Source organism: Telmatherina bonti, assembly GCF_933228915.1.
Source record: "Telmatherina bonti genome assembly, chromosome: 4".
Taxonomy (NCBI): domain Eukaryota; kingdom Metazoa; phylum Chordata; class Actinopteri; order Atheriniformes; family Telmatherinidae; genus Telmatherina; species Telmatherina bonti.
In genome coordinates this window covers 31,775,610-31,789,144 of record NC_136622.1, presented here as the reverse complement: position 1 = coordinate 31,789,144, position 13,535 = coordinate 31,775,610, and the positions used below count along the sequence as shown (strand labels likewise).

The window sequence follows — 13,535 nt, the reverse complement described above, 5'->3', positions numbered from 1 at the left end:
TTACTTACCGATACCAGGAATTACATGCAGGAAATCATCCAGGTTCTTGTCCACAGCAGTGGTGATGATTTTGACCTTTGGGAAGGCGTACGCCACGGAGTGCACCCCGAGTTCTGCCATCAGCAGCGACACCAACATGATCTTATCCTCCTGCACCTCGTGATCCTGCTCAGCCACACAAATCACAGCAACCACCATAAGAGGCTTCTTGAATATTACCAGAGCCCCAATTTGTGAAAATAAAGGATTGTTTTCTTTTAGTTCAACCTCTACCCCACAAGCACAGGGCTGTGTGTTGGATAAAGATGACAGACTAGCAGGAGAGGGGTCGAAATGTTGGACCTGATTCTGGCTGCACCCACCAACAGGACTCGCACCGCCATCATGGCAGCAGCGCCGGTGGAGACCGTGCTGTCCATTAGGATGACATGATCTTCACTGATGTCTTTAGGCAGACGCAGGTAATGCAGCTGGAGAGGCCAGAGAGAAGAAGACCAGTTACCATGGTTACAGGAACAGGACAGGTAGTTACCAGGGAGACAAGCATCATGTGGAAGAAAAAGAAACATTTATCCTTTGTTGGAGGCCATTTTCAAACACCATGTTGAAAACTAAAGACATAAATGAATCCTTTTCGCCACCTCTGGTTCGCCTGAGTCCAGGTTGGTTTGGATGAGGATCTTGCCGATGCGGACATCCTTGCACACGGCCCTCAGGGCGGGCTCCATTGTCTCTCCTGCCCGGAGGATGGACACACCGGTGATCTGCGGAGACAAGGATGCGGGGTAAGAGTGATGAAGGACGCCTGAGGAAGCACTCGACTGGAGGTTAACGAAAGATCGCTCACCCCTTTCCCGTTGTAACTGCGGCCCTCATACTCACAGCCCTGCGGAGTCTGAACCACACACGACTGCGAGACGATACAGGAGAGGGGTTAGTTCTGCTCGGAGACTTGACACAAACATCATGAAGCTGACACAGAAAACGGACTCCAAGGTTGTCTGTCATATTAGTTTGTCTTGTGAAGGAGCTTTATGTGACTTTTCTGTATCAGTATAGAAATTGTGCACAAAAATACATATTCTGAAACAAGAGTGTCCAGCTCTGGTCTGAGGGCCACAATCCTGCAGGCTTCCCATGTATCCCTGCTCCAACACACCTGACTCAAACTAATCTTTAATTATGGAAAACCTGATTGTCTGTTGGATCCATTTAATGGGAGCCGGGTGTGTTGGAACAGGTATGCATAGAAAACCTGCAGAACAGACTTTGGACACCCCGGCTCTCAGACTTTTTAAAAGGGAAAAGAGAGCCAATTCTTTCATCTTATTATCTAACATGGTTTTTATCCTAATGCATGTTTGCCTGCTGTTTCCTGTTGACATTAAAGTCTAAAGCGGGTTTTCATGCATTGTAGTCAAAAATAATAACAACTAGAACTGCTCAGAAGAACAGATTTGCAGGCTGAAACATAAAAAACTAATATTAGTTAAATAACATAAGTAACTCAGTAAAGTAGAACTGCTGAGTCTGGTTAAAAAAAATCATTGGTTTCTTCAACATTTTGTCACTTTTTAAGCATGCAGTAGCGCTTAAATGTTTATTTCCTTTTTTAGAAACTCATCTATACAAAAAAAAAAATATCATGAGAATTTCAAATCCAAAAATAGATACAAAGAAACTGATTCAACTAATTAGAAAACTTCATACAAGGTGTCCAAAAAGCATTTTTACCATTTAAAAAGATTATTTCCAAGGCAACTGATACATTAATCAGATTTTATCCATGTATTGAGTGGCTAATAACATTTTTTTTTTTTTTTTTAATCACATTTCTTCTTTTTTTTCTCACATGGTCATACAAAAGGTATAACAAGACTTTACAGTACAAAACAAAACAATACAGACCACCATGCTTGAAAAGGAGCAGGAGAAAGAAAAATTCTTGTAAAATGTGCCCCTTTAAAAAAAAATAAAAAAATTAAGCACTAATAAATGGTTATTTGATTTTCTTAAGTCAATGAAAAGAAAAATCATTATCATAGCAAAGCATGCCATATGTCTTAAGTCGTTCACTTTATAGATAATTTCCCACATTTTAACTGTTTGTGATAATTTCCACAAATTACATTAAATTAAATTTCTCATACATATAATTATGTACAGTCACATTTACATGTACATGGATGTGTATACATAAAATACAAATTGTGGAACAACTTAAGTGATAATATAGATGTAAATACATACATCCATGTACATGTATAAATATGCACACATGCAACACGTACATATACAGACAGCCATGCACATGCACATACATACATTATACATAAATCAAAGTAATTCTGTCCTGTATGTTTGTAATGTATGGTTTTGTAGGATATTTTTAAATTTGATAAAAGTAGAACATAACTTCTTACTATCACTTAAGTTGTTCCACAATTTAACTCCATTGGTTGTGATACAATGGCATTTTTTCACTTGAGCATTTGACACATCCTGTAAATGAAAGAGATTCTCTTGAATAAAACCATGAAGTAGCTCCTACTATAGAAAAGGCCCGATATGTACTGTCATTTCCAGGCTACAGAGCGCACCTGCATGTGAACTGCACCTTCACCGAACACGCTGCAGCTCTTTTTCTCTCTTCATCAGCCTCATCCATGGCCTTTAACTTGAATGCTGCATCATATTCTGTTCTTCACGTGTTATTCATCATGAGGGTGCGACATGAAGCGCAAAATGACCCGTTAGCCAGTGAAGTCCATAAGCTAGTAGCATCATTGTTTAAGCTGAAGGATTCCAGTGGTGTGAAAGAAGAAGCGGCTTACAGCCTGGAAATTACGGCTTTATTGAAACAAGATCTGGCATGCAGACTCAGTATGGAAGAAATCCACTGTCAGGTCCGTCAATTTGTGCACAAGAAATGTATGCAGACAGGGACAATGTTGGATAAATGTTGGATGACAGAGAAGCTCATTCTGTTATAGATGTCACAGATTTCTATATTTGTATGTTTTTGTGATAGATTTGTTAAAATGCAAAGAGACTTAAGGGACACCCTGTACAGAACAGCTTCAATATTAGGATGTTAGCGAGTTCCCTACATGAATGGCCACAATATTTCCATTAGCTCAAGTTCAAGACTCTTAAAATATTAATTTTTACTTTTGTGTAAAGCCTGGTTAACATCATCATTTGTACCAGTCTTTGAATCAACCATTTACATTCCAATGAAAGCAAAGCTTCAGTGCAGCTGACCCAAACGGTTGCATGAATGCTTCAGTTTGTGCACATGGGCTTATAAAGCCACCTTATCCTGGATTGCACTGTTGCAAAATTTGTCTGACAGTGGAGTGATGGAGTCAAACTCTTTAAAAGCATGATTGTAAATTTCCTCCACTCTTAATATTTTTGTCTTCAGACCTTTTAAATGTTTTGTACAGACTATTTTAAAGTGTTGATACAGTTAAAGTTAATCAGGAAAGGCACTTTAGCTCACCTGAGATGGTAGAAATGTTAGTGCATGCTCAATGAGGAGGCGCATTAATCTCTTTGAGTAGAAGATGAACTCATCCCGGCTGGTTTCTTTATTCCTGCAGAAGAGCGAAAGGAGGTTTTTCAGGGCTGTTGGTTCGCTGTGGAGGCTGAGTGTGAGCACGTGCTGCTACCTGATGATGGTGTGCAGACCTCTGACCTGAGGCGTGCTCTCCAGCACGCTGAGAGTCTGGGGTAGCGGCTGTGTCTGCTGTGCGGAGGCCAGGAGCGCCCTGAGGAAAAGGACAGGACGTTGAGATGAAAAGATTTGACTGTCTCTTCCTCCTATAGCTGCAAGAGATGAATAAATCAGCGAGACTTTGAGACAGAATCTCAGAAAGCCACATAATGTAGAAAGACAGCTGAGACGAGAGCGTGAAGGTCGGAGTGAACAAGGCGACGTGAAATCTGCAGTAAAGACGTGCTGACTAAAGCCAGAGGAGCCAAAATATGTATCAGCGTACCTGACACTGAGCTCACGCTGCATAAAGAGGAGAGAAAAGCAATGAAATGATAAAGAAGATCAAGATAAGAAGAAGACAAAAAGTTTTAGTGGATAAGGGCAGTATGCATCGTGTAAGGGGAACTGTGTGTTTGTGGAAGGAGAAGTGTCAGTCAGTGCAACTTCTGAACACATGGTGGCGCCAGCTTCAAATGTCTCACCTCCTCCAGCTGGCTGTGGACATGTTGGACTATCAGATCAATGGCCACCATGTTCCCTCCACCTTGGAGGGAAAATCAGAGGTTTTATACTTCACAGAAAATTAATCATGATGTCAAAACTGCCCAGTTCAAGTTGCTTCCGGTGCAAATTACCTCTCGGCACGACGATATCAGCCAGCCTCATGGTCGGCTCGATGTACTGCTCAAAGGCAGGCTTCACAAACTTGTTGTACTGCTTGATGACGCCTTCTATGTCCCGTCCACGCTCTGTGATGTCCCTGCGGAGCCGGCGGACGAGCCGGATGTCTGAGTCTGTGTCCACAAAGATTTTCATATCCAGAAGCTGCAGGTGGGAGAGAGCAAACAGCTCCGAACGGTTCAATCAGGCTCGCTTCAGCAAAGCAGCTGCACAACTGTTTCACTCACAAAGGCAGGGTGTCTTACCTGAAGAAGCTCTTTGTCAGCAAAAGACATAATTCCTTCAAATATGATAACGCTGGCCCCGTACACGTTTTTCTGCAAAAGGATGAAGAGAAAGCCTCAGAAGAAGAAAGCTGCTTCATGCATGGTTGTTTTAGCTTTTAGAAGATTAAAGCTGCACAGTGACTCTTTAAAAAACATGTTTAAAAGACAAATAACATTTTATTTATGCTTAATATGGTTTCAGCTTTGAAAGTTTTGGCTACAGATGAAACAGCTTCATTACTTCGGCTCTTCTCCTAAAACTACGAGATGCATTTTCTCTTTAGTTTTCTGTACTAACCAGTAGAGCTGTGACGATATGCTTTTGTCCCGATTCGATTCGATTCCGATTTTTTGGGTGCCTATTCGATTTAAATTGCGATTCTCACAATTCTCCAATATTGTTGATTTTTGTAGATTAAAAAAGAAAAGTATAATACTCTTTTTTGCTCATCATTTTTCTCCATTTCAATAAGAAAAAAAAACCATCATTCTGCTGCTATAATGCCCAGGAAAACAAGTATAAAGATCAAGAAAAACAATAAAAAGGACAAACATTTTAGAATGCATTAATTTTATTTATTTGGAAAAAAAAATCGATTTTTTTTTAACAAAAAGATCAATTTTAAAATTGTGAAGAAAAAAAATCCAGATTTCCAATTTTTCGATTCGATTTTCCCACTCCTAGTAACCAGGCTGATTGTAAAAGGATAAAAACCCAACGCACCCAGTCTTTCTGTCTCCCGTGTGAGGTGAAGTCGTACACTGGGATCTTCACACTCTTGCCCTGCTTCAGCTTTCGCAGAGTGGCAACCAAAAGCTCAAAGTCAAAAGCCCCAGGATGGTCAAAGTTGTAGTCATTGTTTGCTGCCAAAATCTGCTCTTCAGGGGATAAAACCTGAAAAACACAGATTGGAAGTGGAGTTTTCTGTGTGCACAACACGGCAGAGCTGGTACGGAGAATTAAAGATGTTAAATTCCTCGGCAGGTTCGGGATATCTCCAGAAACAAACAGTGTGGGAGTGTATGAAGGCTTGTTCGGCTGCATTTTGCTGGAGATTTTCAGGCTGCAATTTAAAGCGTCATTACAGCATCTCATTAAGTCAGAACAGAGACAACAGTGTGATGGTTACAGCAAGAAGCCGGGCTGAGAAACGCTCTTAATAAAAGATTTCCTCACAAAGATCTTTTCTTTTAGCAAGAAACCCGTAGATAATGAGCAAAAAACCAAAACAAAAAGGCAAAAAGCAACAACAACAAAAAAAGACTAACATGCATGACCCTCTCACCTTGTAGAAAGAATCCATTGACAACAGCACCACCCACGGCACATCCAGAGCCTCAATGATCTTATTGGCTACAGTGGTCTTCCCTGAGGCGCTGCCCCCACACAACCCTGCAGATCCACACAGCATTTCAAAGACCTTTTTATGCACATTTTTCAGAGTGTATCTAATGCAGTCTGGTGGTATGCATGTGTGATTGCACTTAAGTGTTTCTGAGCATAAAAAGAGACGAAAGGAAAGGTTCTGAAGCTCAAAGAGATGACTTGGCAGGAAGGTGGAGAGAGAAATGAAACAGAAAATCATCACCAGCGAGTGTTTTACCGATGACAAAGGCCTCCTTTGATTGAGCCCCATGCTCATCATACCAGGGAGGGCGGCCGGCGGTGTAGATGGTGCGTGTGCCTGTGCGGAGCAGAGGAGGCTCTGTTTTACTGAGGGAGGTAGTGCTTTTTCTGCGTGGGGCCCCGGCGGGCGGCAGGAGCCGGTCCAACGAGTCCTCCGCGTTCCCACTGCAACGGAGCAAACAGCAGGGCAGGTTACAGCCTGAACACGAGATGCACAGGAGTACTGGGACGGAAAACTCTCGCATGAGCTCGTCCATCACGTACGACTACAGATTTACATCTATAACCAATAACATGAAGCACGGCTGTGTTACAGGCTGCAGTTTAACCATTTTATAACAATCATACAACTAAGTTAAGCTCCCATCAGACACAGCTTTCAACCGGTTCCACTCAGCTGGCTGAGTCAGAGGTCTGGGAGCAGTATATAACTAAACCTGCTCATACTGGTCTTCATATGAGACTTTGTTCTCACACCTTCTACCGAACAAGACGCCAGCAGAGACATCTAATCTCTGAGCCTCTCTTCATACAAACCACTGACAGATGAAAAGAGAAATGGCAACCTCCCACCTTCCCACATACCATCACCAGATTGTCTCAGAACAAAATAACCGTGACGTTTAGACAAATGATGACTGCAAGTCTGAGCTTTCAGCTAAGTGTGATGACAGCTAACAATAATGTTTTCAATTTTGCAAACCGATCAACATGAGAAAGTGACGAGCTGATTCATCCATCCTGAATATCAGAGTTTAGAAGGACGTCTTATTAAATACTCACTGGCTGCTTTATTGTGTATCTGAGCAAGGTCAGAGGTCAGAAGAGAAGGTGTAGAAAAAGTCAGAGATTATAGAAACGTCACAGGAGCTGAAAATAACCATTGGTTCCAACCAAAGTACGCAAAATATACCACCTCTGACCACAAAAAACATGTCCAGCTTGAAGCAGATGGTCTCCAGCAGCAGAAGACCACATCGGGTTCCCTCCTGTCAGTAAGAACAGGACCCTGAGGCTACAATTCACACACACTCACCAGAACTGGACAATAGAAGATGGAGAAACGTTCACTGCAAAAACTGAAATCTAAGTAAGATTAAAAATCTTAAATTGAGCACACATATACTTTTTTTTTTTTTTTTTTTTAAAGGTAAGATAATTCTTAGTTTTTAAGCCAGAGAACATTTACCTAATTTTTGTATGCTTTTTTCTTGTTTTTTAAGGCTGAGTTTTTGCAGTGTTGCTGGTCTGATGAGTTTCCATTTCAGCTCCACATTCACGTGGTAGGATCAGAATTCGATGGAAATTATGGATCCATCCTGCCTTGTATCAGTGGTTCTGGTCTGTTATCAGTTCCCAGTGTCAGAACGAGACACGGAAAAGCTGCATTCAGCTTCTATGCTCCACATGTCTGGAGCAAACTCCCAGAAAGCCTCAGATCAGATGAAATATATATATATCCATATATATATAAAGCCAGGTTAAAAACCCGCCTGTTCTCAGCTGCATTTCAGAAGTTTAATATGAAATCTGCATGTTTCTTTTAAACAGGAATTGATCATAATTTTAATAACTTTTATTTAGTGTTCTTTCCTTTTTATTTCTTCTTTTAATCTTAAATTATGGGTCTTATTTTCTAATGTTTTAATGTCTCTGTAAAGCACTACGAACCCCCCTGTTGCTGAACTGTGCTATAAAAATAAAGCTGCCCTGCTAAACCGTCTTGGCTTCAGACTTGCAGCGTTGTAATGGTGTCTGGGTTATTTCCCTGGCCCATTTCGGGCCCTCCAGTACTCACATGGCACGGTTTATAACCACAGTGTAGAATATTCTGACGGCTACTTCCATCTAGATAATAAATCATGTCACAAAGTTGAAACCATCTCCAACTGGTTTTCTTGAACATGACAATGACATGACAGTACTCCAGTGGCCTCCACAGTCACCAGTTTTCAGTCCAATAAAGCCCCTTTGGGAAGTGGTGGAACCATACACTGTATATAAAGAGATGGACAGAGTCTCCATGACATCACCCGTAGCTTTCTGAAGAGCTGAACTGAAGCTCGGTGGGCGGTTCCTACCGTTGCCATATTGGCAGCGTCATGTGTTTCGTCTCGCCCGGAAAATACAAATATGGGCAAAGAGGTGGAGCTGAGAGGGCAGCCGTGAGCGCCATGGCGGATGATTGACATCGAGCGAACTCCGAGCTTTCTGTAGCTAAAAGCTAACCGAGCTAACCCCAAGATAACGGGAGCTAACCAGCCGACGGAGGTAAGCGGGCTAAAGCTAAGTCACGTTGTTAACCGGCTAAAAACCGCGGTTGTTCTACGTTCTTCTTACTTCAGGCCAGACATTGGTACCTGTCAATCAAAAGGACACGCCCCTAAATTTGCCAAACTTCGAGATTAAATTACTTTAAAACAGGCGAGTTAGAAAAATATTCACTCCCCCAAAAGTTGTCCTGTAGGTAAACCTGACCTATAAACCGAAAATGGATTTTTGAACCAGGCTGTAAACATGTTTATTTCTGCCGTGAAGTCGGTCTTTTTAACATGGGAGTCTATGGGGATTTGCTCCGTTTTGCAGCCCCTAGTGAATGAAGGGGGAACTGCAGTTTTATGCACTTCCGCATCAGCTTCACTTTTAACCGCCGGAGGTTTTCGCTTGGGTGTAACTGGAGATTCTCATCAATGACATTGATGCTATCATGTCAAAATGGAAGAATGATTTAAATGCCTTGTTGAGTCTATTCCACTGAGAATGAAGAAAGCTCTGAAGGCAAGGGTTAGCATCCCAAACCTACGTAATAACGTGGTTATTGTGTGTATAGACACTCCTGCTTTGCCTTTATTTTACTTCCAAATGTTCAGATACATTCTTACTGAAAACTTCTAGTTTTAAAAGATTTTTTTTCAACACATAATGACAAGTTTACTTATGCCATACAACACTTCCCCCATTACATCACAGCTTAGATCACAGTGATTAAGATTAGACTCAAAGCACTATTTACAATGGAACATACAAACGTCCGCTTAGCTTTTACCTCAGATTCTCAGAAGACACTTTTAGGAATTCTGCATTCCCATCGGCTATAATTAGAAACTAAATGATCATTCTGCTTGCTTTAAATGTGAAGCACAACTACACACAGTCTGTGCACACAAAATGGGACAAATCCTGAATGGAAATGAGGACTAATGAGTGTTTTGCATCTCCAACTGCTGCAGTTTCAAAGTTTAGTAATGACACAGAGCGGCAACTCAAATCCTGCACATCCTCTGACCTCTCAGTAAACCCTGTTTAGAGACTACTTATAGTACACACACATGAACCCAAAGTGCATGAAAGCCTCATGAGGCATCCCACCTGAACCAAAAGACAACAACGGGAGTCAGTCAGAGCTTACCTGCGGTCAGACCTCAGCGACCAACACCCAGAGATTCTGGCTCCGTCACAGTCCAGCAGACTTGTATCTGCTTCAGATAACAACCTGCTACCCTCCAGCTCGCCTGTCACCGTGGTAACCTCCACCAAAAAAAAAAAAAAGCTGTAAACAGCCCTAAGCCGAGACTGAGGAGGCAAAGATGTGGAAATTGCAGTCCTGTTTCTGGTCTGCTTTCACTTCATCTGTGTGATCTGCAAATCTGCTCATTGCTCCATGTTTCCACCAGTGTGTCCTCCTTCCTGTGAGTGTGTGTGTGTGAGACACTAAGAGGATCACTGAAACATTGACAGCAAAGTGCTGCTTGGCTGGTATTAATAGAGGCACCTGTAGACGGATTTCTGCTGTTCATCCGTCCTGCAATGCCAATGACCTGACCCAGCAATATATATATATATATATATATATATATATATATATATATATATATATATATATATATATATATATATATATATATATATGTATATATATATATATATATATATATATATATATATATATATGTATATATATATATATATATATATATATATATATATATATATATATATATGTATATATATATATATATATATATATATATATATATATATATATATGCACAGTTGTGCTCATATTTATTCAAACCCTTTCATTAGAAAAGGAAAAAAAACAGCTGCCTGTAAAATGAGTTGAAATTGACTAAAGTAAAAATAGACAAAAATTTTATGAAAATCATGACATTATTTTCTAATTCTGGTTCAATAGAAATATTTTTTTAAAAAGCAAACAAATTAGATAACTTATTACATATAACATCACTCATAAACTGATATTTTGTTGAACAATTCTTTAATGTTTCCGCTACAGTCAGGTGTTTTCTGTTCCTCTCAGTCAGACTTCTGCACCTGTTGACAGGTATTTTGTCCCACTGTTTGATAGAAAAATGCTCTTATTTGTCCAGGACCAATTTGTTTATTTTGTTTTTCTTCTTTCTTCAACTCAATTAAATGAAAAAACAGTGTCTTATATTACTAAAGAATATTCTTGCAAATTTTTAGTTATTGTTCCGTTTTTAAGTCTCCAGTTATTTGAGTGACTGTTGTAAATTCAGCCTTTTCTTTAATGAAAGGGGATGAATACATATGAGCACAACTGTGTATATACATCTATATATATCTCTATCTATCTATCTATCTATCTATCTATCTATCTATCTATATATATAGATAGATAGATAGATAGATAGATAGATAGACAGACAGACAGACAGACAGACAGACAGATAGATAGATAGATAGATAGATATATCCAGATCAGACTGCTAGTTGTCATGTGTGTAAAAGTAGAAATAACAACAGAAAACATTCAGCCTGATCAAATATCAAAAGCATTATAAGTTTGCACTGCTCTCAAATAATTTTCTTAATGTTTTAATAAAACATAAATATTTAACTATCGACATACTGTTTCTAATGCTTTGTTTTCTGTTTGTATTGTTTCCCTTAAAAAAAATCCATTGTGTCTCATAACTTTTTTCTGTGACTGCACAATACATTTAGTCTGACATTATGAGTGCTGTATGAAGGGGGAGGCGGATCATCATACTTCACCCACATCATGCTTCCAAACAACTGATCACACCCCTGTAATAAAAACCAGTAAAATTGGATTAAAGCAGAGTTTGGTTATTGAATTGCAAGCTGCAGCTGTATACATGCTTAGCACAAAATGTACAGAAAGTTTGGTTAGGTTGATTCTTTCACCCATGTGATAATATCAATCGTGTTACATTAGACACCATTGGTACACCTGATTAGTCACCTTTCCAACAACGGATGGGTTGTAAAGATTGTGCCTCTGAGGAGTGAACATCACCTCTAAATGTGTGAGTAATGCTGGCCAAAAATGTGCAAAAATCCCCTAAAATATACTTGAGTCATTACTGACTGTTTTTGAGTTTGAAGCACTGACAGGTGTGCGCCACTCACAGGTTTATGACTGATACCTGACTGGCACCTACTTGATAGACAGGTGTAAAAAAATGATAGAGTCAGCGGTGATCCCACATTGCCTGAATCTACGACCGAACTCCATCCTCCTGGATGATAGTGCTCTCCATGCAGAGCTGGGATCATCACAAAATACCTCCAGAATTCAGGAGTGGAGAGGAAGGAATGCAATTGTACAAATGACTGAACAGACTTTCCAGCAATGTAACACAACACTAATAGATATTAAGCTAAGAAATAATAACCAAATACAAAGTTTCTTGCTTTTTTGTCTAATTTAGACTAATTTGTTTCTTTTATGTGAAAATCAGTGAGAAGTAATTTAATATTCTGTAGTGCAACACTACTTTAATTTTTGTTCAATAATTGATTTCAGCTCTGCTTATATGGACCTACATTTATTGTTTTTAAGCATTTACTTGCAGTGAAAAGGTGAAAAAAAGAATTATATTGAAATAATTTAATGTTTTTAGCAAATGATATTTTGCAGACCAGTTCAACCAACACGGCTTGCAGAAGCTGTCATGATGGTCACTGTGAACTCACTCTGAGCACTGCAGTTTCAGTAAATGAGCATTTATTTCAGGTGGAGCTCGGAGACTTTCTCCAGCAGGGATGCTCAAGTCAGGTGTTACATCAGTTTGGCATACCCATCAAAATAGCATACCTTTGATTAATGCGCATGCGTACTATCGAACGTAGTGAAACTAAGCACATAAAACGTAAGGCAGCTTACTTACATTTAAGTCTTTTGTAATGTTTTTTGGGGGGTTTAGGGTTAGAGAAACAGCTTGGGTTATGTTTAATTTGTATTTAGTTTCGACAAAGAAATTAAAACCGAGACATAAATCAATAAATGTGAACTTGTATGCTATTTCAACGAGGTATCCCAAACCGACATAACACCGGACGTGGCGATCTACTATCCGGCAGCTTTTATATGTATCTTACATGGCTAAAACTCCTTATTCAGCTATGCAGAGGCCGGGAAACAAGACGTCAAATTGATTCAGGTGTGTTGGAGAAGGATTGTATCAATAACGTTGGGATGGTAGGTCTCGGGAGACTGGATTTGGACACCCCTGTTCTAGAGGTTTCCCATCCGAGTCTGTGACGCATGATTTGACGTCAAACTGCTCATCTACTTTTGAACTCCGTGTCATTATTTAATGCCTTAAAATTCACAACTATCCATAATGCTCTGTTAATAAAGGCACAGTAAGAGAGATGTCTGAATGAATATAAATCTGCGAGCACAGATCTGTGAAACGAACATGACTGTTGTGTTTACAGGAGCAGGAGTGACAACAGAGGTGTCGGAGTGGTTAGCGTTACATCAGGACCACATGCAAATGAAAAACAGCAAGATTTTAATTTGGAACAACCAGTTTTAAAACAGCTTAAAAAAATCTTATAGTATCATGTACCTGTCCGAGCGGGACGATATTAATCTCAATCTCTCTGCATCCATCGGGATCCGTAGCCGGCGTCGGCTGCTTGAGCCATTGACGGATTCCTCCTTAAGCGTGCTGAGGGATTGTGGGTAATGGAGTTTATCTTCATCTGTTTCTACACAGTCAAGTCTACAGTAATGCAGTCTCACTTCTCACGTTTGCTTAAACATAAAAAAAAAAACCCTGCACAGATATTTAGATGTTATTATTTATTTATTTATTTATTTTACTTACATTTAAAAAATGAAAAAGTGAAAAGACAAAGACAGTAACTGTGATGATTAAAGACGGAATAGAGCAGTAAATTCACCAGATTGTCATGAAGCTTTTTTTTTTTTTTTTTTTTT

At 39.7% G+C, this 13,535-nt stretch overlaps 1 protein-coding gene across 1 annotated transcript; it reads right to left on the bottom strand.

Moving 5' to 3' along the window:
* Positions 1 to 13,224, bottom strand: uckl1a (uridine-cytidine kinase 1-like 1a; the record flags this gene model as incomplete). Its single annotated transcript, XM_079239684.1, has 14 exons — positions 13,162 to 13,224; positions 6,273 to 6,460; positions 5,955 to 6,061; positions 5,393 to 5,563; positions 4,648 to 4,719; positions 4,357 to 4,546; positions 4,204 to 4,265; positions 4,005 to 4,021; positions 3,675 to 3,773; positions 3,506 to 3,599; positions 848 to 910; positions 642 to 764; positions 363 to 470; positions 1 to 165 (listed from the first exon to the last, which is right to left on the bottom strand). Exons 1-14 carry the CDS (start codon positions 13,203 to 13,205, stop codon positions 1 to 3), a joined length of 1,503 nt encoding a protein of 500 aa, XP_079095810.1. The 5' UTR covers positions 13,206 to 13,224.
* Positions 13,225 to 13,535: the final 311 nt, after the last annotated feature.